At 34.2% G+C, this 25,662-nt stretch overlaps 1 protein-coding gene across 1 annotated transcript in view; it reads right to left on the minus strand.

The window, feature by feature from the left end:
* Positions 1-117: 117 nt before the first annotated feature.
* LOC138715601 (sodium channel protein Nach-like) overlaps positions 118-25,662 on the minus strand; it is a 53,601-nt gene continuing 28,056 nt past the window's right edge. The window contains exons 8-11 of the mRNA XM_069848676.1: positions 25,152-25,214; positions 17,381-17,489; positions 12,227-12,330; positions 118-2,376 (exon numbers count right to left, since the gene is read on the minus strand). Coding sequence (XP_069704777.1) covers positions 2,111-2,376; positions 12,227-12,330; positions 17,381-17,489; positions 25,152-25,214 — 542 coding nt within the window. The 3' untranslated portion in view covers positions 118-2,110. The remainder of the gene's footprint in view (positions 2,377-12,226; positions 12,331-17,380; positions 17,490-25,151; positions 25,215-25,662) is intronic.

Here is a 25,662-nt window from a genome sequence, read left to right on the forward strand (position 1 = left end):
AAGCATTTCCGGACACATGTTGTAATGAACTATTTTGATTGTCTACATGTGGGAAATACATACCTGAAATTATACCCCATATTTTTGAAACACCCTGTATATATATATATATATATATATATATATATCGCAATATATTCGGTCCTTTATATTTCTTAAATACAGTAGAACCCTGATTATCTGTCACCCTATTAACCGATTGGCGGATTATCCGACTGTCTATATCTCGCGCTTTTTTTTTTCTTCAGAAATAAATAACTTATATAAAATACTGTTTTGTATATCATATTAGTAGCACAGTCTAGTATATACAGTCACGAAGCTCAATACGTAGGGAATATGCATCCATAGATAGTTGCTAACCACTAGGATCGCTACTACCGCCTCATTACAGACAATACGAAATAGTACCGACACAGTCTATTGTTCCTAGTACCCTCACAACTCAAGCTTCGTGACTGTATATACTAGACTATGTTAGTAGGTTCTACATATTATGTTTTTGCTGTAGTGTTTTATTACAAGCCTTTATCGTTACACAGGATTGTCTACTGTTCGAATTGCCATTCTATAATATAACATATAAAATGTCTTCCACGGGTGTTAAAAGAAAACAAGTATCGAAAAAAAATGGCGATAATTGAATGGTTTGAGAAAGAAAAACTTTGGCTCATCTCACATCAGAAAACGAGATTGGAGTTACAACTGCGCGATTTAATAAAAAAAACAAGGATAAAGAGTAAAAAGGTATGTAAATCTACAACATGACACCTCCTTTATTCCTGCCTTTCCTGAGACAGTCATTACAAAGGACTTCCTTGTCCTTTAAAAACCCGTCGTTTATAACCAGATTTAAATTAGTGAACTTTTGATCCACTACATAGCGAGTTAAATACAAGACCATGGAGGAAATTACAAAATCTTCCATGGTACGGATTATCCGATTTTTTTCGATTAACCGTTCAGTCCATCCCCTTCATTACCACGGATAATAGAGGTTCTACTGTATTCGAGTCAGCATACCCTTACTTACACTATTTACAGCTTAAAACACAGACAAATCATGACTGCTCTTAACTATGTTGTTCATGTCCTTTCACTTTACTTATCCCTCCTTCTAATTTATCACATTTTATTAAACTACTTTACTTCTCTTATTCTCAGCTACACTAACAAGCCAATAACGTTAACGATGAAAAGAAGTCTATTTACAACCCATGTATTCCTCACTTCAGTGAGAGATACAAAATGAATATTAATACATGGGAAGTGAAAGGACTTCTTTTTGGCGCTACGGGAACTTCATTTAAGTTAACCAAAACCATTCTCCTTTCCCTTAAATTTTCTAATGAGGACATTAACAAAATTTGTCTAATGATATTGAGACATTCATTATCCATTTTACACAATCACTTGTATAATACTCTGTAATTTTTTTTTTTTACTTCATTTCATTACTCTTCAATGTATTTTCATCTCATGTTTCTACGAAATCAAATTGAACTTTATTTTTAAATTTATCATTGTTTGTATTCTCTCCGCAATCATATTGTATTTTTAATTTAACCTCTTCTTTGTATTCTGGATCCTAGTGGTCAGCCTAGATTTCGGCCAGATGTCCCAAATTGTGGAATTTGTGTGTACTAATTTTCTCATTAAACTTCACACCCACCTTTCTCATAACTAACTAAATAATTTCTCCTGTACATAACATAAATACCTTTAAACTTATTTACTATACAAGACCTAACCTTGTTGACTACGTCAGGAAAAAAACATAACCTATTATTAAATTCACCATTGGAACAATTTTAACACAATCACAAACACAGTCAATTCTGACTTGCCATATTTGTAATACATTTTATTTATAGTTACGTATTTCTAATATGCATGGTATTGAAATGATTAAGATATTATAAAACATGTAAGGGTGTCACTTTGTAAAACTCAACATGGTGAGCCAAGTCTCTAGTTACCGAATCTACAATAAATGTGCACAAGATCTACTGTTAGAGCTCTAAATGCTGTTACAAACATTTTAATGACAAGAAAGACATAAGAAAGTTGCTCTTGTGGTGCAATACATGAAATAGTTCTGAAGAATTATTTAATTGGCAGTAGCAATGCCGTAGTCATTCTCATAGTAGGGCATTGGTTCGCCGAAGCCTGTATCTGAATACTGAGGTCTCTTGATGCTTTGCTGTGCACCCATCCTGCTGCGTTGGGTGATTTGAGTGGTGCTGCTGACAGTGGGGGTAGGGTTTTCAGGATCCTTGCTCTCCACCCATATTCTTACGAACATGTAAATGAAGAATTCCACAGCACTGATGAGACTTGCCCCAAGGAATAACCCTGCTATTCCTCCCAAGGACACTGTAAGTACAACAATTATATTGTGTAGTATGTGGGGCTACCAGCTTCTAATCACAAAAATACGGGAGACTTAGTCACGACACATTTTAGCGCAATTTTTGGAGGTGAGAAGCCAGAATTTATTGATGGATTGGTTTATATTTATAATGTGAAACTATCAATTTAATTATAATATTGTGATGGCGACGTGAGATTCGATCTCACGACCGGCGGAGGAAGGGCTAGGTCGGCCGTGGTTCGGGCGGGTTGCGCGCGCATCTGCTTCCTGGGGCATGTGCTGTGGCGGAGAGAGGAGAGGAGAGAGAGCGACCGCAGCAGAGAGGGGAGATATCCAGATAATTCGAGAGTGGCATCTTCCGGAAATTTCGAGCAACCGTACTTTCTCGTAACTATGGTGTGGTTATAAATTACGACACGCTAGTGAACTTGGGCAGTTTTAGTTAGTTGCAGTGTTGTTGTAGTCAGTGAACAGCAAGCCAGCCAGTCTTGTGTAGCAGTGAAGCCAGCTTCGAGACCGGAGTTCGACTTGAGTGTGTCCGCAGCTGTGCGAGCGTCCGAAGTCCTGAGTTCGAGTGCAGTGGACCGCAGTTGGGGGACCTGAGTTCGAGGTTCAGTGGATTGTCTCTGAAGGTCTGTGGTTCAAGATACTGTGAACTCGAGTGACTGAGCTAGAAGAACTAGCCAAGGCAAACGAACTGTGAACTGAGAACTGACAGTTCTCATTTGTAAATAGTGGTTTGTGAACATTAGTTAAAATTAACAGTTCATTGTTGTTCTCAATAATCCAAGTAAATTGTCATTGTCGTCTGTGGAGTGCAATAACGAACGCTGTGTTGCTGTGTGGAGTGCAAGTCCCATTGTTGACGGGAGTAGAATTAAATTGTAGAAAGTGAAGAATTATTGTTGTGGGAATAAAACTACATTATTGTTTTGAATTTTAAAGTTACAATTTTTGGGGGTGAGAAGCCAGAATTTATTGATGGAATGGTTTATATTTATAATGTGAAACTATCAATTTAATTTTAATATGGTACAAATATGATTTAGGTCACAGTACTGAGCAATTTTAATCTTCTTAATGTATCCAGCTGTTTGCTGACAACATATAGTCCACTGTAGTCTATTCAGTTTTTGTTTTTTCACGAGAAATGAGGGGTATTTTGATCGGTGTTCATTATAGATGCCTGTTGCTAGTAGCCAGAGTTGGGGTGTAGTCAATATATACTGCAGGGCTGTGTCTTCTGCAACTGGTACTGATGATTTTAATTTACTTCTTTTGCGGTTTATGGATGGACAGTATAGAAGAATGTGTTCCAGATCTTCATCATGATTATTACACCACAGAAAGTAGGATTATCAGAAATGTGAAATCGGTGTAGGTACAATTGAGTGACAATGTGACCTGTTCTGGCTTATGTTAAAAATGTTTGAACATGTCTGGGCAAGTTTTTGTACAATTCCAGGTCATTTGGTTTCTTTTGTACGGACTGTAAAATTTTTCCTTTGTCAGAAGAGAGCCAATTGTTGATCCATAGGTTTGTAAAATGAGACTTTACTGAAGCAAAAGCACTAGATAGAGATATCACTTGAAGAGGTCTTGGTTGCACATATGTTGCCTGTTTTGCAATATTATCGACTTTCTCGTTTCCAGGTATACCACAATGACTAGGTATCCATTGAAATGTTATTTCCTTTTGGAGTTCTTTTAGTTTACGTAGTTGTTTCTGAATTGGAATAATTCTACATGCATATAGGTTTGGTACATATTTGATTATATTAAATATAGCCCCCTTGGAATCGGTAAGTATGCAAATAGATTTTTCAGAAATTTGAGTAACACACTGAAGAGCAGCATCAATAGCTAGCAATTCAGTGTCAAGACTGGAGGAGGATGAACATGGTATGAAATAACTTTCTTGATATTTTGGAATATAATACCCTGCTCCTGATGTCCCATTATTAGGATTTAGAGATCCATCTGTATAAATTTGAAGGTGATCCCTCTGGTGGGTACTCACCTTGTCGTGGTGAGGGGGCGTAAACTTGTTGTTTAAGCTGACAAGTAACAAAGAGGTACCCACAGAAGCTGTATTACCACCAACGCAGTCCCACTATATTTTTCCTAGGTCTTTAAGAAACAAAATGGATTTATTAAAGCAAGAAGTTCAGGACAAAAAGCCTTCTATAATATGCATACAAGAATCTTTTCAGATTGCTGATATTTTAAAATTTTACAAATTTGCTGACTACAAAATTTTTAATATGTTTCGTGAAGATAGAGGGGGTGGAGGTGTTGTTATATTTTTCACAATACTGAGTAAAATAATATCTATACTAATAATCAGGGAACGGATTTATATGGACTAAAAATATATGAAATATGTAAATATATATGTAGTTATTTTTACCAAAATATGGAATTAAATATGGATTTTTACCAAAATATGGAATTAAATATGGACTTAAAATTATAAAAAAATGACTATGTACGTTAAATATTGGTACATTTTAATCAAACTAAACAAAAAATATAATGGACGTACCTTATCTTCCAATGTAGTTTCAACAAAACACAATTTTTATTGTCTGTTACCATAACAATAGGTTACAAACATTTCTTTCAAGTGCTGAAAAGTGAATCTTCTTCTATTGTCTCTGAGGATAGATTTATACTGACTAAAAGAGCGTTCGACGTCACAAGAAGTAACTGGTACATAATTCAATTTCACAATGTCTGCTGGGGATAAGTCCAAGTTAATCTTCACTGTTGATTCACCACTCATCACAGCAACAACCTTTTGTAGTTCTTCATATCCAGGGTTTTTTGAAAGTACAGTGTCCACCTTAGCTCTTACTGCATCTGCAACTTTACCTCTACCACGATTCAGTTGTTCCACAGTACTATTTATAATTTCAAAACTTTCAGATAGTGAAAGGTGCCTATTTTGGAGACTTTTGAGCGTTTTTATGATGCATGAAAATGTATGCTGAATGTGAGCTAAGTCATTCTTCACACTTATGTCACAGGTAACTGTTTTCGCAGTATCAATTGAGACTGCATCTTCAGAGTCCAATGCAAGGAGAACATTGTTAATAGAGTCTATATGTTCGGCATAATATTCAACTGCTTCTAGCCATGTACCCCATCTAGTTAAAATTGGCTTTGGTGGCAATGGAATTTCAGGGTACATTTCTTTCAACACGTTAACTCTACTGGGAGCTTTGAGAAATACTTTTTTCACTGATGAAATCAACAAATCTACTTTAGGGAAATTGTCTCTGACCACTTCTGCCACACGATGAAATGCATGCGCCACACAAGTAAAATGAGTCAATTTAGGATATACAACAGATAATGCTTGTCCAGCTTTGACCATATAAGGGGCAGCATCGCTAATAAAGAATAACACATTATCGTACATAATACCCTTTGGCCACAGGATACCCATAGCTTCGTTGAACAGTTTAACTATAGTTTTGTTATTGCACTTTTCTAGAACATCACAATGTAAAAGAATTCGTTCAGAATATTGTTCACTTAACAAACCGATAACTACATTACCAACAAGTCTACCTTCTTTGTCGGGAGTCTCATCAATGGAAACCCAAATTGAACTATCTTTAATTTCATCTCTTATCTTCTGTATTGTCTCATCGTAGATGGATGGAGCATACGTCTTCCTAAGTGTTGACTCATCCGGGATTGTATGTTGAGTATATTTTTCAAGGAATTCCCTGAAGACCTTATTCTTTAGTTTGTAGAGAGGAATATCAGCAGAGATGAGAGAACGGCACAGGTCGATGTTAAACTCAGATCTTACATTCGATGTTGTTGGTTGTGTTAAAAACAATTGTCTCTGCTTGGAATTTAGTTGTTTGTTGGCCTGATGTTTACTAGTTGTAATGTGTTGTTGCACCAGGAACTTTTGTGTAGATGATACTGCACACTGACACAAATTACAAAATAATATTTTATTGTCAGTTGATAAACCATCTTCTTTAAATTCTGAAATGTAACTTGTTAGTTTTGATTTTAAATTGACTGAATGACGTACTTTTGGCATATTTACCGTCTTTATAGTATGATTTACAAAACTGAACCTATGTGTACTCTGACTGGCATTTAACTGTTGAGCTGCACAACTGAAGTCTGTTAAAAATTTTAAATTAAATTAATACAGTTTTGTAACTTACTTTCCCATTGTTGATAGGACTGCTAATTTTCAAATAACTCTGATGTTAAAGGGATTACTGAACATGTGTTTAAATCTCTATTGTTGAAATGTATTTTTAAAAGTTAATGGAATTTTGTTTTGTTTTATTGTTAAACCTAATATAATATGGACTGTTTTATATGAAATATGGAAAATATATGGAAATTAACGAAAATATGTACTAAACTCTAAAATATGGAAAAATATGGAAAATAAAAGTAGGATTTTTCAACCCTACACATTGTGAAACATAAAGATAATGCAAAATATAAATTATATTAGCTTTATAAGTAAATATGTATTTACATATAAATCCTTTCCCTGCTAATAATAAATCTGTAGCCTAAATTTTTCTGGTAATTTTCGATTTTCCAAAAATAATTGGTCCCAACATATATAATTAACCACCCTGAAACCGAAAATCGCTTTTTTGACATTTTTGTTTGTATGTCTGTCTGTCTGTATGTTTGTTACCTTTTCACGCGATAATGGCTGAACGGATTTCGATGAAAATTGGAATATAAATTAAGTTCGTTGTAACTTAGATTTTAGGCTATATGGCATTCAAAATACATTATTTAAAAGGGGGGTTATAAGGGGGCCTGAATTAAATAAATCGAAATATCTCGCTTATTATTGATTTTTGTGAAAAATGTTACATAACAAAAGTTTCTTTAAAAATAATTTGCAATAAGTTCTATTCCTTGAAAAATTTTGATAGGACTGATATTTAATGAGATAAATGAGTTTTAAAATTAAAATAACTGCCATCTAAGGCCGTATAATGAATTAAAAAACAAATGACTTCGTCTATAAGGGGCCTTGGACAACAACAATCGAAAGCTATGAAAGATAGCCTACAGAGAATGTTTCTGTGTTTGTATGAAGTAATATCGGAAGCTAAATTAACCGATTTGTATAATTAATTATTATTTCACCATTGGAAAGTGTAGTTTCTCTGGATGGACATAATGCTATAATGCTATTACAGTACTTCTGATATAATATAATATAATATGTAATATTACTGTATATAATATAATTTAAGTTATTTGAAGGGTTCAGTACCATAGTGGGCCAAGCGCCATTTACTGAATACGTAGAAAACAAGGGTTAAAATTAAGTTATTACCATAATTCAATGGAAACCTATAACAAGTAAAATAAAATATACACATTAAATCTAAATGATGTCAATCTTCATTAAACTATGGTTGCATGTAATAAAAATTAAGGAATTGTCATTGCACCAAATGAGTGTCTCTGGACCAAAATGATCGCATTTTAATTATTTTGATGCAATTTAAATTAAGTAACATATTAAACTATTTATCCTTCTATCAAACACGAATGTTCCCTGGATCAAATGTCCTATTTTAATTATGTAATTACTTTATATTTATTTCTAACGGGTGCAGCAGAGCGCATGGGTACTGCTAGTTTAAAAATATGTATGTTTCTCAGTTTTAACTTATTTGTATTTGTCAACAGGAAGATGCAGAAAATTTCAATTTTTATCTTTCTATGTACTTAAACTGGAAAAAGAAAACTCTACAGTCTTCGATGAATTGCACAGTTACGTCAAAGATTAATGATCCCTGAAGCAGAATTATGTTGATTTGTATGCATTCAACTATCGATATTAATGTCAGTTTATATCTAAATATGCAAGTTGAAGGGGACAATAATACATTACTCGTAAAATAAATAAAAACCATTATGCGTTTTGTAACTATGTGCGTGGTTAATTAGAAAATTCAGCTGAAAGTCTACATAGTTTGGCAACAGTGCATCTCTGGCTCACCTACGAATACATACACGAACTCAGGTCTGAAAAGCAGCATTCTATCCCTTGGTCACTGCAGTAGGGTTGCCAGACTTCCTAATGGCAGGAAGTAATGATATGCATTATATGTATGCAGAGTGTTCTGCCAAATGGCAGGTTTTTCACTGCAAATCCGGCATTCTCCAATCTTTCCTATTTTCTGCCTTCCTCTTTGTCTCCGCATAAGATCCATATATCTTAATGTCGTCTATCATCTGATATCTTCTTCTGCCCTGAACTCTTCTCCCATTCACCATTCCTTCCAGTGCATCCTTCAGTAGGCAGTTTCTTCTCAACCAGTTACCAAACTAATTCCTTTTTCCTCTTCCTGATCAGTTTCAGCATTATTCTCTCGTCACCCACTCTTTCCAACACATTTTCATTTCTTATTCTGTCTGTTCACTTCACACATTCCATTCTTCTCCATATCCACATTTCAAATGCTTCTATTCGCTTCTCTTCACTTCATCATAATGTCCATGTTTCTGCTCCATAAAAAGCACTTCACTAGTCTCTTTCTTAGTTATTTCTCCAGAGGTTCCTAGAAGATGCTCCTTTTTCTATTAAATCTCCCTTGGGCGTTGCTATCCTCCTTTTAACTTCCTGGCAGCAGCTCATGTTACTGCTTATAGTACACCCCAAGTGATGTTTGCAGTTTTTCTTGATAGGTAAATGCTGTATCTTCCTGTTGCTTTCCGCACACCACTCTCTCCTTCGCATCTTAAAAGATCCCAGGGGGCCCCAGCGTGGAGGTGAGGAGAGCGGATTTGACTAATTAGGCACTCCAGACTATCCCAAAATTCACCGCAAGGGTTAAATATCAGTTCTATCAGGGTGTTTGACCTGATTAGAGACTGGGAAATCCCAATTAGTCTTTGACCCCTCCCTAGGCAACTATTAAAGTTTAAAAAACCTGAAATGTAAGGGTAAAGAAATCCCAAATTTTGTCCCTACTTTTGAAAATTGAAAGGTGGCAAACCTGCTTGTAAGTGCCAAGGAGTGTAGACTTAAATAAAATAGTACCAGGGCGCATAGCGAAAGGCTTGTTATTATTATTATTATTATTATCCCAGGTGGTGACAGGATTTTTTCTCGTTGCCAAACTTTCAGAACAGCCCCGAGGTTCACTCAGCCTCCTATAAAATTGAGTACCGGGTCTTTCCCGGGGGTAAAAGGCGGTCGGAGTGTGGTGCTGACCACACCACCTCATTCTAGTGCCGAGGTCTTGGAAAGCATGGGGCTCTACCTCCATGCCCCCCAAGTGCCTTCATGGCATGTTAAGGGGATATCTTTATCTTTACCTTTATTATTATTATTATTATTATTATTATTATTATTATTATTATTATTATCATTATTATTATTATCTACAGATCACTGGATCACCTTTTGAAGAGATGGCAGGAAAACTTTTGTAGACTGGAACAGTCCTTCTAGGACTATCACCTGTTAGGAAGATGATGATGATGATAATAATAATAATAATAATAATAATAATAATAATAATAATAATAATTATTATTATTATTATTATTATTATTATTATTATTATTATACTTACTTACTTATTTACAAGGAACCCGTAGGTTCATTGCCGCCCTCACATAAGCCCGCCATTGGTCCCTATCCTGAGCAAGATTAATCCATTCTCTATCATCATATCCCATCTCCCTCAAATCCATTTTAATATTATCCTCCCATCAACGTCTCGGCCTCCCTAAAGGTCTTTTTCCCTCCGGCCTCCCAACTAACACTCTATATGCATTTCTGGATTCGCCCATACGTGCTACATGCCCTGCCCATCTCAAACGTCTGGATTTAATGTTCCTAATTATGTCAGGTGAAGAATACAATGCGTGCAGTTATGTGTTGTGTAACTTTCTCCATTCTCCTGTAACTTCATCCCTCTTAGCCCCAAATATTTTCCTTAAGATCCTTATTCTCAAACACCCTTAACCTACAGTATGTTCCTCTCTCAAAGTGAGAGTCCAAGTTTCACAACCATAAAGAACAACCGGTAATATAACTGTTTTATAAATTCTAACTTTCAGATTTTTTGACGGCAGACTAGATGATAAAAGCTTCTCAACCGAATAATAACACGCATTTCCCATATTTATTCTGTGTTTAATTTCCTCCCGAGTATAATTTATATTTGTTACTGTTGCTCCAAGATATTTGAACTTCTCCACCTCTTCAAAAGATAAATTTCCAATTTTTATATTTCCATTTCGTACAATATTCTCGTCACGAGACATAATCACATACTTTGTCTTTTCGGGATTTACTTCCAAACCTATCGTTTTACTTGCTTCCAGTAAAATTCCCGTATTATTATTATTATTATTATTATTATTATTTATTAGTAATGTTGCTGCTATTTAATACCATCCACTACTCATAAAATACAAAGTTGAGTAAGAAGCAAGTAAGACAATTATTATTCTAAAAATTAAAAATAAAGAAGCAGGGCGCTCCCAGGTTGCAGAAAAGAATACCGAGGTGGCTGCTTGGTCTGGCCTGCCCTGCAAGTGTCTCCATACAATTGTATGTATGTATTTATTCACACTGCAGTGGGTATATACCCGGTGGCAGTGGTAACTAATTACACTCAATAATGACAATAATAAACTTATTAATTAAAAATACAGTTAATAATAATACTAATAATTAATACTAACAATAATTAATAATAATAATAATAACAACAACAACAACAGGGAATATACTAAATTAAATGAAACGATCTCTTAAAGTAACATTTGAAATAAATCTAATTTGTATCTTAAAACTAAGATCGAACTAAAACCCACGAATATGATATGTTCATATCTGCACAAGTACCTTTCAAATTACACTCATTTCGCTGTCAACTCACTCACTGCAATGGAACTACGACACATTTCACTGATTCTATCCTGATTTCACTAACACTTCAAAAACATTTCACTGTTCAAATACTTTGCACTGCCACTATAAACTATAAAGCTTCACTGACAGAAACACGTTTCACTTACACAGCACACTTCACTGACACGACATACCTCTTCACTGATGCAACACACTTCACTGACACAACATAATTCTTCACTGATACAACACTTCAATAACAACATATCATTTACAGCTTTGAATACTGTGTATAATTACCGTCTATTAGTAAGGTCCTTAAGCCTATTTTTAAATACATTTTTGGTTGTTGGTAAAGCCTTTAGTAAGTCTACAGGTAAAGCATTCCAGTCCCTGATAGTACGATTGAGAAAAGAAAACTTACCAGTGTCCGTCCTCTGCCGTCTTTCCCTCAATTTATATGAGTGGTCGTTCCTTGAAGAGTAATTTGGCGGCTGCAACCTATTTTTTATTTCTCTCCAGGCAGGCTCACCTCTGTATGTTTTGAACATTGCGCATAATCGAATTCACGTTCTCCTGTCCGTGAGTGTGTCCCATTTTAATGGTGAATTTTTCCGACAACACTAAAGAGCCCGTTTTTGAATCTTCTCCAGTGTCTTAATATGTTCTAATCTGTAAGGATCCCAACATGCAGCACCATATTCCATTACTGGACGTACTAGTGATTTATATGCAATCTCTTTGGATTTATCAGAACCTTTTCTTAGTACCCTCAATTAATGGACTAAAAGGAAGCTAGCAAAATCTGAGATGGTGGCCATTGTCTGATGCTTAGAAAACCAACCAGCATTCTGTTTGTGTTTCTAAATGTGATAAAGTTATGTCATCCACACTATAATATGAGCTTCATAACTTACTTATGATGTAGTTTTAGTAATGTTTTAAGAGTTACCGGTACTCACCAACCAAGTCCAGTTTGCTGCGAACAGCATTTCTTCTTAACCGTTCATGTGGAAGTGTGTCCATTTGGAACGTAATTTCACTGTAGTCTTCTTCTTCTCTCAGTCTAATTAAGAAACGTAAATATAATTCAGTAATTTAAACCTATACATAGCGGTATGTTGACGTTTTCATGTTCGAGGAAAAGATTGAAAAAGCGACACGTAGTTGAGCTTTTTTAATTTCCGAGAACATGAAAACAAACATACCGCTCGTGTATCGTACATTATTTTGTGCGAAGATCGTTTATTACATACCTGAAAGACGAATTTCTAATTAGTTGCAATGAAATCTCCATGTTGGTTTCTGTATAATGACGCCAACTTCGGAAAACCAAAATATCTTTCTTCAACATTGTTGCTATAAAATGTTTTCTGTGTTTACTATACTCCAGCAGGCTGTGATATACGTCTGTCTTTTTTTCCCTCACTCTATAAATGCGAACTTAAAACAAACGGTAAGGTTATGTAATGACTTATTTTTCATTTTAATATTTTAACAATATTATTTATATAACATATTCAAGTAATAACATCGGCATCTGGAATCTTGTTGATTTTTTCGCGGCTTCCTTAATGTTACTTGTATCAGGAATGCAATAAGTTTCGTGGAGTAGTAGACTTTACTTAATTTTTGCAAATATTTAAAAACATTAATTAACATTGCAATTTAGGTGAAATTGCAGTGGTAAGTTTCCAATTTATAATTATTACTATGTTAAACGTCTCTAAAAGTAATATGTTAAAAGCCTAAAGCAGTAAAATGAATGTCGTGCTTAAGCGGTAAGAAGAGGGAAATTGTTATGTGTGTTACGTTGGGAATACTGAATGTGGTATTTCACACTTACCGCGTATTGGTTCTGTGCGGAAAACAAGCAAATACGCACGATCTCGCACAAATTAGTTTAGGCAGTACACATGAGCAAAATCTGACAATTGCGATGGTTCTCATAACAGGAGCCGAGCCATGAATTACCAGGGAAAAGCATTCTTGTCTTAAGGGTGACATATTTGAAGAAGAAACATTATAAAAAATCCAGCTTTTTTCATGAATGAACTGTAATAATGTAAATTTACATGATTATTACCGCTTTCAAATTACGTCAGAATACTCTGGTATTTACATAAATTTATATATTAATCTCCTAAAATATAAAAAATGTTTCCTCTGGAAAAAAAAAACTTTTTTTGACTTAGTATGTTTTGGAATCCAGCTCTTCAATTCATATTCATCAAGTGCACTCTTCAGAAAACCATAAACAACTGAACTGACAATTCATATTACTGAGTGGAGTCATACACATCCGTTTTCAAATAAACCAAAAAGAACTCAATTTACCATTCATACTCATTGAGTGGACTTGTACACATTTGCTTCCAAAGAAACTACAAACAACTGAATTGACAATTCATAGTCATTGAGTAGACTAGTACACATTTGCTTCCAAAGAAACCATAAACAACTGAATTGACAATTCATACTCATTGAGCGGACTCGTACACATTTGCTTCCAAAGAAACCATAAACAACTGAATTCACAATTCATACTCATTGAGTGGATTTGTACACATTTGCTTCCAAAGAAACCATAAACAATTGAATTCACAATTCATACTCATTGTGTAGGCTCATACACATTTGCTTCCAAAGAAACCATAAAGAACTGAATTGACAATTCATACTCATTGTGTAGACTCATACACATTTGCTTCCAAAGAAACCATAAACAACTGAATTCACAATTCATACTCATTGAGTGGACTCGTTCACATTTGCTTCCAAAGAAACTACAAACAACTGAATTGACAATTCATACTCATTGTGTAGGCTCATACACATTTGCTTCCAAAGAAACCATAAAGAACTGAATTGACAATTCATACTCATTGTGTAGACTCATACACATTTGCTTCCAAAGAAACCATAAACAACTGAATTCACAATTCATACTCATTGAGTGGACTCGTTCACATTTGCTTCCAAAGAAACTACAAACAACTGAATTGACAATTCATAGTCATTGAGTAGACTCGTACACATTTGCTTCCAAAGAAACCATAAAAACTGAATTCACAATTCATACTCATTGAGTGGACTCGTACACATTTGCTTCCAAAGAAACCATAAAGAACTGAATTCACAATTCATACTCATTGAGTAGACTCATACACATTTGCTTCCAAAGAAACCATAAAGAACTGAATTGACAATTCATACTCATTGTGTAGACTCATACACATTTGCTTCCAAAGAAACCATAAAGAACTGAATTGACAATTCATACTCATTGTGTAGACTCATACACATTTGCTTCCAAAGAAACCATAAAGAACTGAATTGACAATTCATACTCATTGTGTAGACTCATACACATTTGCTTCCAAAGAAACCATAAACAACTGAATTCACAATTCATACTCTTTGAGTAGACTCATACACATTTGCTTCCAAAGAAACCATAAACAACTGAATTCACAATTCATACTCATTGAGTGGACTCGTACACATTTGCTTCCAAAGAAACCATAAAGAACTGAATTCACAATTCATACTCATTGAGTGGACTCGTACACATTTGCTTCCGAAGAAACCATAAAGAACTGAATTGACAATTCATACTCATTGTGTAGAGTCATACACATTTGCTTCCAAAGAAACCATAAAGAACTGAATTGACAATTCATACTCATTGTGTAGAGTCATACACATTTGCTTCCAAAGAAACCATAAAGAACTGAATTGACAATTCATACTCATTGTGTAGACTCATACACATTTGCTTCCAAAGAAACCATAAAGAACTGAATTGACAATTCATACTCATTGTGTAGACTCATACACATTTGCTTCCAAAGAAACCATAAACAACTGAATTCACAATTCATACTCTTTGAGTAGACTCATACACATTTGCTTCCAAAGAAACCATAAACAACTGAATTCACAATTCATACTCATTGAGTGGACTCGTACACATTTGCTTCCAAAGAAACCATAAAGAACTGAATTCACAATTCATACTCATTGAGTGGACTCGTACACATTTGCTTCCGAAGAAACCATAAAGAACTGAATTGACAATTCATACTCATTGTGTAGAGTCATACACATTTGCTTCCAAAGAAACCATAAAGAACTGAATTGACAATTCATACTCATTGTGTAGAGTCATACACATTTGCTTCCAAAGAAACCATAAAGAACTGAATTGACAATTCATACTCATTGTGTAGACTCATACACATTTGCTTCCAAAGAAACCATAAAGAACTGAATTCACAATTCATACTCTTTGAGTAGACTCATACACATTTGCTTCCAAAGAAACCACAAACAATTGAATTGACAATTCAAACTCATTGTGTACACTCATACACATTTGCTTCCAAAGAAACCATAAACAACTGAATTCACAATTCATAGTCATTGTGTAGACTCATACACATTTGCTTCCAAAGAAACCATAAACAACTGAATTGACAATTCATACTCATTGAGTAGATTCATACACATTTGCTTCCAAAGAAACGATAAACAATTGAATTGACAATTCAAACTCATTGTGCACACTCATACACATTTGCTTCCAAAGAAACCATAAACAACTGAATTCACAATTCATACTCATTGAGTGGACTCGTACACATTTGCTTCCAAAGAAACCATAAACAACTGAATTCACAATTCATACTCATTGAGTGGACTCGTACACATTTGCTTCCAAAGAAACCACAAACAATTGAATTGACAATTCATACTCATTGAGTAGACTCATACACATTTGCTTCCAAAGAAACCATAAACAACTGAATTGACAATTCATATTCATTGAGTAGACTCATCCACATTTGCTTCCAAAGAAACCATAAACAACTGAATTGACAATTCATACTCATTGAGTAGATTCATACACATTTGCTTCCAAAGAAACCATAAACAACTGAATTCACAATTCATAGTCATTGTGTAGACTCATACACATTTGCTTCCAAAGAAACCATAAACAACTGAAGTGACAATTCATACTCATTGAGTAGATTCATACACATTTGCTTCCAAAGAAACGATAAACAATTGAATTGACAATTCAAACTCATTGTGCACACTCATACACATTTGCTTCCAAAGAAACCATAAACAACTGAATTCACAATTCATACTCATTGAGTGGACTCGTACACATTTGCTTCCAAAGAAACCACAAACAATTGAATTGACAATTCATACTCATTGAGTAGACTCATACACATTTGCTTCCAAAGAAACCATAAACAACTGAATTCACAATTCATACTCATTGTGTAGACTCATACACATTTGCTTCCAAAGAAACCATAAACAACCGAATTGACAATTCATACTCATTGTGTAGACTCATACACATTTGCTTCCAAAAAAACTACAAACAACTGAATTGATAATTCGTACTCATTGAGTGGACTCATGCACATTCGCTTCCAAAGAAATCACAAACAACTGAATTCACAATTCATACTTATTGTGTGAACTGATACACATTTTGCGTCCAAAGAAACCACAAACAACTGAATTGACAATGGAAACAGTGATAATGAGATAGTCCAAAGCCAAACTTTTAACAAAAATGTTTTTTGTTGTTGTTTTCTAATGCCATGCGTTTGACAATAAAGTCATTTGACCTCTTGCACTCCAAAATTTTCAAAGATATTATCATGATCAGCCACTGAAGCACAGATTTTGAGGTGTTCCTAATCCATTTCTTGGTTTGAGTTGCACAATGGGCAGTTAGGGGACTGATATATTCCAATTCTATGCAGGAAATGTGTTTTGTATGAGTTCACTTCTTACACATATGGGGAAGCTGCTAGTAAAATATCATATAAATTACTCAACAAATGACGTAAGTATACGTCGAAGAAATTATGATACCGCATGTAATAGCATAGAACTCTAAACTTTTAATACCCTCACCTGTAAAATTTTGTCTGTGTAGCTTAGGACTATACCATTCTCACCCCTTCAATTTATGTTCATTGAGTGAACCTGTACACATTCTATTCCAAAGCTGCCATAAACGATACAGAAGCCAAAAATCTCGCACCAGTAGGATGCTCTTGAATATATTGCAGATATCTTACAATTTCTCAGTCTGTATGATGAATTGGTCGGGCTCATTGCAGTCAGCTTTGCAATCACATGTGATTCCTCCATTGTCTTCAGACTTAGTGTTGAGGGTGTAGATTTTACCTACAAGAAAAAATATGGGATGGGATTTGCAATACATACTAGTAATACTGCGCAGTTGTTTGTGTCATAATAGTATCACAGTCTACTATATACAGTCGCGAAGCTCAATATGTAGTAAAAATGCAAACATGGGTAGTTGCCCACCACTAGGATCGCGACTATCGCCTCATCATCGGAGATCTCTCTCCTAGCAGACGAGAATATGTTACACTTTCGTTGTCATGTTCTTTTGGAAAAATTAACACCTTCCTTCCATTATTGAAATATTAAAGGCATAAAGTTAATTTATTATTTTAATGAAGTATATTAAATTCCACCATAAACTCGAAGATACCTGCAAGAAATAGGTTAATATAATTTTTGTTTGTGCAAAACGAACTGAAATTTACTATAATCGCTTCACTCATTCAAGATTATAGCGATAATTAACTATGAAACCAATAAATATTAATTTGCATTTCCCTTTACAACAATAATAATGGAAATATGAATTAATGGAGTAACTTACGTGTACCGGTACTTGTAGTGTAGGCTTACGTAGTTAACAAAGTGGGTTGAGGTTAAGAAATAATAATCACACCAGAATTGGAAATAAAACGTGATCAATAAATTTTATTGTAACAGACTTTTTCTACGTCTCTAGTAAAGTAACAAATAAAAATAACAACAAAATTAACAGCTATAATTAAAAACATGTCCTTTGAAAAAAAAAAGTAGGCCTAAGCAATAATAATCCCACCAGGATTGAAAATAAAACGTGATCAATAAATTTAATTAAAACAAACTTAATTTTTCTACGTCCCTAGTAAAATATTATTATTCCAATTATTATATTTTAACCATTAACATTTCCATTACAACCAATAACGAACATTTCACAAGCATCAATGTGAAATACACAACGAGCTAGCACTCGATGGAAATACGACACAGTCCAAAGTCGACCGTGGACAGTCTATTGTTTCTAGTTGCTAACCACTTGGAGCGCTTTATCACGAGATTTGCAAAAAATCACTCCAAACTTCGCGACTGTATATAGTAGACTGTGATAGTATTGGCAAAAACTCTATTCTCTGTCTATTTCATTTTAAATTTCTATCTCAATGTCTATTCCATATGTAGATGAAATTATTGGGGATCATCAGTGTGGTTTTAGGCGTAATAGATCAACTATTGACCAGATATTTTGTATTCGACAGATAATGGAGAAAAAATGGGAGTATAAGGGTACAGTGCATCAATTATTTATAGATTTCAAAAAGGCATATGACTTGGTTAAGAGAGAAGTTTTATATGATATTCTTATTGAATTTGGTATTTTTTTTTTATTATCCAATTTAATAAACCCTATTTCACCCTGTGTTATATTAGGGTTATAGTTGGCATCAAAATATATTTTATAAGCAATAAACAATAATAAAATTATAATACAAAATTGTGGTCAAGGTTACAATTCACATGAATTATGTACAAGAATGCACCTTAATGAAAGAACGGATCGTTTCATAAAGCCTCAAGGCATGTCTCTATATTTATATCTAATGGTTATAGGAAGAAATATATATATATATATATATATATATATATATATATATATATATAATAGCTATTAAACATGTTATTTTAGAAGCAATAAATAGCTATACTAAGAGATGGCTTAAAATTTGCGAATTAAATGCATTATTTAGTAACAACAATTGGCAATAATCAGGTATTACAAGAAATGGCTCAAAATTAGAAATCAAATGTCTAATTAAAATAAAAATTAAAACCAATAGTACAACATTATAGTATGCGAAATTGAAGACTTACAGTTTCATTATAGTTGATTAGAAATAATGCGATTTTTTTTTCCCCGGGATAATTTAACATTTTACAGTTTGACGAATATTCTATTCAAGAAGGACATGAAATACTTATATGATTTGGAGTTGGTAAGTATATTGGTTAACAGTTTGGTAAATGTATAATTTAAAGTGTTCAGTAACAACTCACTTTCACGGCGAAAAACTGGACAATCATATAATACATGTTTGACAGCTTGAGATTCCTCCCCACAAATGAAAGTTCCATCGTCTTTAATATGGAATCTATTGAATTTGGTATTCTCAAGAAACTAGTTCGATTAATTAAAATGTGTCTCAGTGAAACGTACAGCAGAGTCCGTATAGGTCAGTTTCTGTCAGATGCGTTTCCAATTCACTGTGGGCTGAAGCAAGGAGATGCACTATCACCTTTACTTTTCAGCTTTGCTCTAGAATATGCCATTAGGAAAGTCCAGAATAACAGAGAGGGTTTGGAATTGAGCGGGTTACATCAGCTGCTTCTCTATGTGGATGACGTGAATATGTTAGGAGAAAATCCACAAACAATTAGGGAAAACACGGGAATTTTACTGGAAGCAAGTAAAGAGATAGGTTTGGAAGTAAATCCCGAAAAGACTAAGTATATGATTATGTCTCGTGACGAGAATATTGTACGAAATGGAAATATAAAAATTGGAAATTTATCTTTTGAAGAGGTGGAGAAGTTCAAATATCTTGGAGCAATAGTAACAAATATAAATGATACTCGGGAGGAAATTAAACACAGAATAAATATGGGAAATGCCTGTTAGTATTCAGTTGAGAAGCTTTTATCATTCAGTATGCTGTCAAAAAATCTGAAAGTTAGAATTTATAAAACAGTTATATTACTGGTTGTTCTTTATGGTTGTGAAACTTGGACTCTCACTTTGAGAAAGGAACATAGGTTAAGGATGTTTGAAAATAAGGTGCTTAGGAAAATATTTGGGGCTGAGAGGGATGAAGTTACAGGAGAATGAAGAAAGTTACACAACACAGAACTGCACGCATTGTATTCTTCACCTGACATAATTAGGAACATTAAATCCAGACGTTTGAGATGGGCAGGGCATGTAGCACGTATGGGCGAATTCAGAAATGCATATAGAGTGTTAGTTGGGAGGCCGGAGGGAAAAAGACCTTTAGGGAGGCCGAGACGTAGATGGGAGGATAATATTAAAATGGATTTGGGGGAGGTGAGATATGATGATAGAGAATGGATTAATCTTGCTCAGGATAGTGACCAATGGCGGGCTGATCTGAGGGCTGCAATGAACCTCCGGGTTCTCTAAAAGACATTTGTAAATAAGTACGATTCGTAACAAAGTCTCAAGTATTGCATGTTTGAACATTTGTGTTCAGAGTGGAAGTCAATATACTAGCCATTAGTTCAGCAATGTGCCAGTAATCTTACGGTTCTTCTTAATTGTCATCGTCATCATTATCATCATTATTTCTGGACTAATGTTATTGTCGCTCAGTGTCACATGCTATCTAGTCATTCTCTATTCTATTCTCTACATTTTTCTATGCGTATTCTGAAGAAATCTAACCAAAAGTCAAAAGAATTAGTGTACAAAACCCTTGTTCGCCCAATTATGGAGCAGTAGGTTGGGATCCGTACAGACAAAACCAAATCGATTCAATAGAAAAGATCCAACGCAAGGCAGCAAAATATGTCAAAATGGGGAAGGAACATGGTGAGGAGATAGTAAAAGATTTAGGGTGGGAACTTCTCAAATCAAGGCGACGAAAAACCAGACTCATCGCATTGTTTAAGGCATAAATGGGACACAAAGCATGGACCGATATCAATGCTAGATTAGCAACACCATCATACTTAGGAAGGACTGATCATATTAGGAAGTTTAAATGTAGAAAACAAAGAACGGCCGTGGCAAAATTTTCCTTTGTTAACTGCACAATAGTAGACTGGAACAGCTTACCTGCGGCAATCTTTCAGGGTGGTCCTCTTAAAATCAATACATTTAAGGAAAGGTTGAGAAGATTAGACTGAAAATGTAATTGGAGGTGCAGTGTAATTATTTAAGTTGTGTCATGTAACTAATTGAGTTGATATGTAATTAATTAAAATGATATGTAATTTAGTTGATATGTAAATAAATTAGGGTGATATGTAATTAATTAAATGATATGTAATTAAGTTGGTATGTAATTAATTAAGGTGATATGTAATTATTTAAATTGGTAATAGTTGGGTGAAATAGAAGTACTTATAAGTTAGATTTACTTTTGCTTATCGTAGGCATTATTATAGAATAGTTTTTATTTATAGTCCTAGGTTTATTGCATCTAATATTTATAGATTTACGTTTATTTTATTTTATTTCTTGTAATTGTAATCCTTGTGGGTCATTCCATTGTAACAAACGTTACATTCTTACATGGATTTGAACATTTAACATTTTTCTGCAGTCAACTGTAGATAAGAGCAATACTTTGGAACATACCTGGTAATAGAGGATAGTGTGAAGATTATATAGTACCAAAAATATAATATTGTGATGGTGCATGTTCTTGGGTTTACAATTTGAAAAAATGTAACAAATGTTACATCAAAGGACATGGATTCTCAAGTTGTGAAAGACTGTTGTGATTCTCTGTTCTTACAATATTTTATGTCAGATAAAAAAAATACAGCTTGAATCTAGGAAGATTACAGAACTAAATGACATAAACGTTTTTAATTCTACAGATGTATGTTACTTGAAAATAATTAAAAACTTAGAGTAACAAACGTTACAACAGTGTAACAAATGTTACAGAGTCAGAATTGAACAGTTTGTAAAGAACATCCTAGTGATAATTAAAAAAAAAAAGGTAATTTTTGAGAGTACAATAACATTCTTACTCAACTAGCACAGTAAAATTTGTGTTGAAAATAAATTTTCCCCTAACTTCCTTAGGTTTAGGCAATGTGCTTAAAACTAGGTCTGGGGATATTTCATCTATATCGTCATTTGTAGGGTACACAAAGTAAGTGTTCTTTCCTTCTCTTCTTCTCATGAATTGTACACTACACATATTACTCACATAATTGAGAAGGATTATATGTCCGACATAATATTGTCCAGTTTGTGGGTAATGAACCAATACGTAATCACCAACTGATAGTTCTGAAAATTTTGAATTCATGGCATGATCAATGGAATGAGTAGATTTTGTAGGACTGCTTGTTTCTTCCTGCGTTTCTTTTATTTTATGTTTCTTAAATGGTTCAACATCTCCAGTATTTGAGAAGAGCCCAACTGTATTTGGTGCAGCAATTTTCACACATCGGGCTTGTTGGATTCCTACCACTGGCAATGCACTTTTCCATTCTTCTACATATTTTGCAGCAATTGAGTCAATTTTACCAGCAGGGACATAAAAACAATGTATGTTGTAAATTTTAGATTTTGTGATGTCATAAAATTGCTCAGCATTTTGCACGGTAGCATTTCCTTGTAAAACTCGCTTCCATACACTGCGTTTAAGGGTAGCTCCAACACCATCGTGTGGGCCCTTACCATGGTAAGACTCGTTATAGTTCCACTCAACATTACATCCTAGAATTTTGGATAATGTGCATAAGTATGATATTGCCTTCCGGTTTTTAAGATATGTGCAGCACCATCAGTCCACAGATAAACTGAAGTTATAGGAGACTGCTTTAATGTAGACAGGTAGTTTAGTAGGATTTCATTGAAAGCAGCAACTTCAGCAGTGCCATGACTCTGTGTATCACTAATGACTGCTAAACATATTGTTGTGACATCATCAGTAGAAGATTTTCGGAAATAGCAAACTGCAGTATAGATTGTCGTTGATGTTTCAGCTGATGTGTGTGTCCAGTGTGCTGCCATAACTTCATTCTGAAATTTTGCTACATAGTTCTCAGCAAAATCTGTTAGGAGAATCAGCTGTCCTGGTTGTAGTGATGATTTTTTATTCTGCTGTTCCTTCCATTGTCTTCTTTTATTGTATATATGATTGGATAGTTGCGTTAGCTGATTCTTGAAATAAGTGAAGAATTCATTTATAGACATATCTTTTTGAACCAGATGTCCACCTTCCCATTGCTTGGTGTGAACCTCATCACAGTCATCATCAATTTTTGTAATCAGCGTGGATTCAATATCTCCACATTCTTAGCAACTTCTTTTCATACAGTTCTTATTTTCAGTTTGACCAACTGTTTCTTTCAGAAGCTCCTGGATGGTTTTTGGTTTTTCACTTGTTTTCCAGGGCGCTGCTGAAATCATTAACTGCGTATTTTCACAGTAAGGGCAGCAGCACATTATCTGATCCTTATCAGAGACCAACCTGACATGTTTCGGTCGCATTTCACAAAATTTTGATAGACCAATCTTTACATTTAGATTCTGCCCTTGAAAAAGTGTGTATACTTCACGCAAATGATATACAAGCAGTCTTTTTTGCATATATTCTTTCTTTCCATCCTCACGTATTATAATAAAATCTTTTTTTCCAGGGAGTTGCCGGGAAACATCGTCACATTCATAAAAATCCTTCACCATTTTCATAGTATCTGCAGTAATAGACAATGTAGAAGATGTGGAATGTTTTGCTGGCTGTACTAATAGATTAAATGATTCGGCAAGCTTTCTTACTACGGCTGTTTGTTTTCGAGGGCTCCTTGGAAGGTTTCTTTGTGCTCTTTTTATAGCCTTTCCTAAAGAATTTGCACTCTTATAAGGAGGACTTCCTGAAGAACCGTCTTTCAAAATACATGAACTTAAAACTCTTGCTTTTTGTCTTCTACGATATTCTTGTACTCGCTTCCTAGTGGCTTCTCTTTCTGCAGATTTTTCTGATTTTGATTTTGGCTTTTTCCTAAGTTTCCTCATAATATTACGACACTTTTCTAGTCTCTCTTGAGTTTTTTCTGTGTCCATTCTAGCTCTGTACTCACGCATTCTCTCAGCAGCAGATTTTGGAGCTTTTTTCATACTGAAATGCATATATGGCCCATCTAACATGAAAACGTATTAAAACACGTCTTATTTTAAATATAGGCCTACCAAACATAGGCCATTAATCAATAATTTCATGTATTAAATCTGATTATCTTATTATTTTTTGTGTAACAAACGTTACCACATTGTTGTGTAACTTTTGTTATTATTTAATGTAACGTTTGTTACACAGAATTTATATAAAATTATTATTTTAAAAATCAGAACGTCTAGTATTTATGTAGCTTACATGAGGAAGTAAGATAATACAAAGTTTCATTTTAAAATAAAAAACAGTTTTCTAATTATGAAATAAAATTAATATTTTTGTAACAAACGTTACATAACCTAAGTATTTCTTTTAACAGTGGATAACTACTTTAATAGATTATATTTCCACTCATTGTTACTACATACAGGCACTGAAACAATTACTTTCAAAGGTAATATAGCACTAACTTCATGGAATTTAATATTCTGATAGCTATGTCCTAAAATCAAATGATGTAATCTCACCAGAATCCCTCTGTAGCAGCCATGTCGACTTTGCTTGTTGGGAACAAAGAAATTATGCCGCCAAAATTAAAATTATACTATGCTGTATAAAGTCAATGAATTGGAGAATTTTTTAATGCAAAAGAACAGTTTCTTCGATTAAATATAAAATTTTGTCTTTATGTCCCTCATCTCGTGGAATGACCCTTAAGTATATTATATATCACTGCCACCGGGTGTATACCCTGTAATGTTAATAAATACATACATACATACATTCTTTACTTGTGATTTATATTGCTAGTCTTAAACGTGTTACTATGTATTGATTGAAATTTCCTTACTGAAAATTGTATTGAGACATATAAGTCCATCGATGTCACATTGCTTGTAGTTCTCTTTCATGCCTGAAACATAAATTTAAATTATTATATTTACTTCAATTCAGTTTAAGGTTAATTTTGTATTCAATAAAGACAAATCCATGGAATGGGAAACATGCACTAAAATCTTTACCCTGTAAGGAGTTAGGTACAGTTTACAGCAGTAAAATTTTAAAAGTTTAGGCCCTACACAATTACATGAAAGACATAAAAGTAATAAAATCAGTTGTATTATAAATTGAATTAGTCCACACATGTGGATTAACGGTTAGCACGTCTGGCCGTGAAACCAGGTAGCCCAGGTTCGATTCCCAGTGGTGGCAAGTTTCTTAGTTGAGATTTTTTTCCGGGGTTTTCCCTCAACCCAATACGAGCAAATGCTGGGTAACTATCGGTGCTGGACTCCAGACTCATTTCACCGGCATTATCATCTTCATCTCATTCAGATGCTAAATAACCTAAGATGTTGATA

This window comes from Periplaneta americana, chromosome 15 (genome assembly GCF_040183065.1).
Source record: "Periplaneta americana isolate PAMFEO1 chromosome 15, P.americana_PAMFEO1_priV1, whole genome shotgun sequence".
Classification (NCBI taxonomy): domain Eukaryota; kingdom Metazoa; phylum Arthropoda; class Insecta; order Blattodea; family Blattidae; genus Periplaneta; species Periplaneta americana.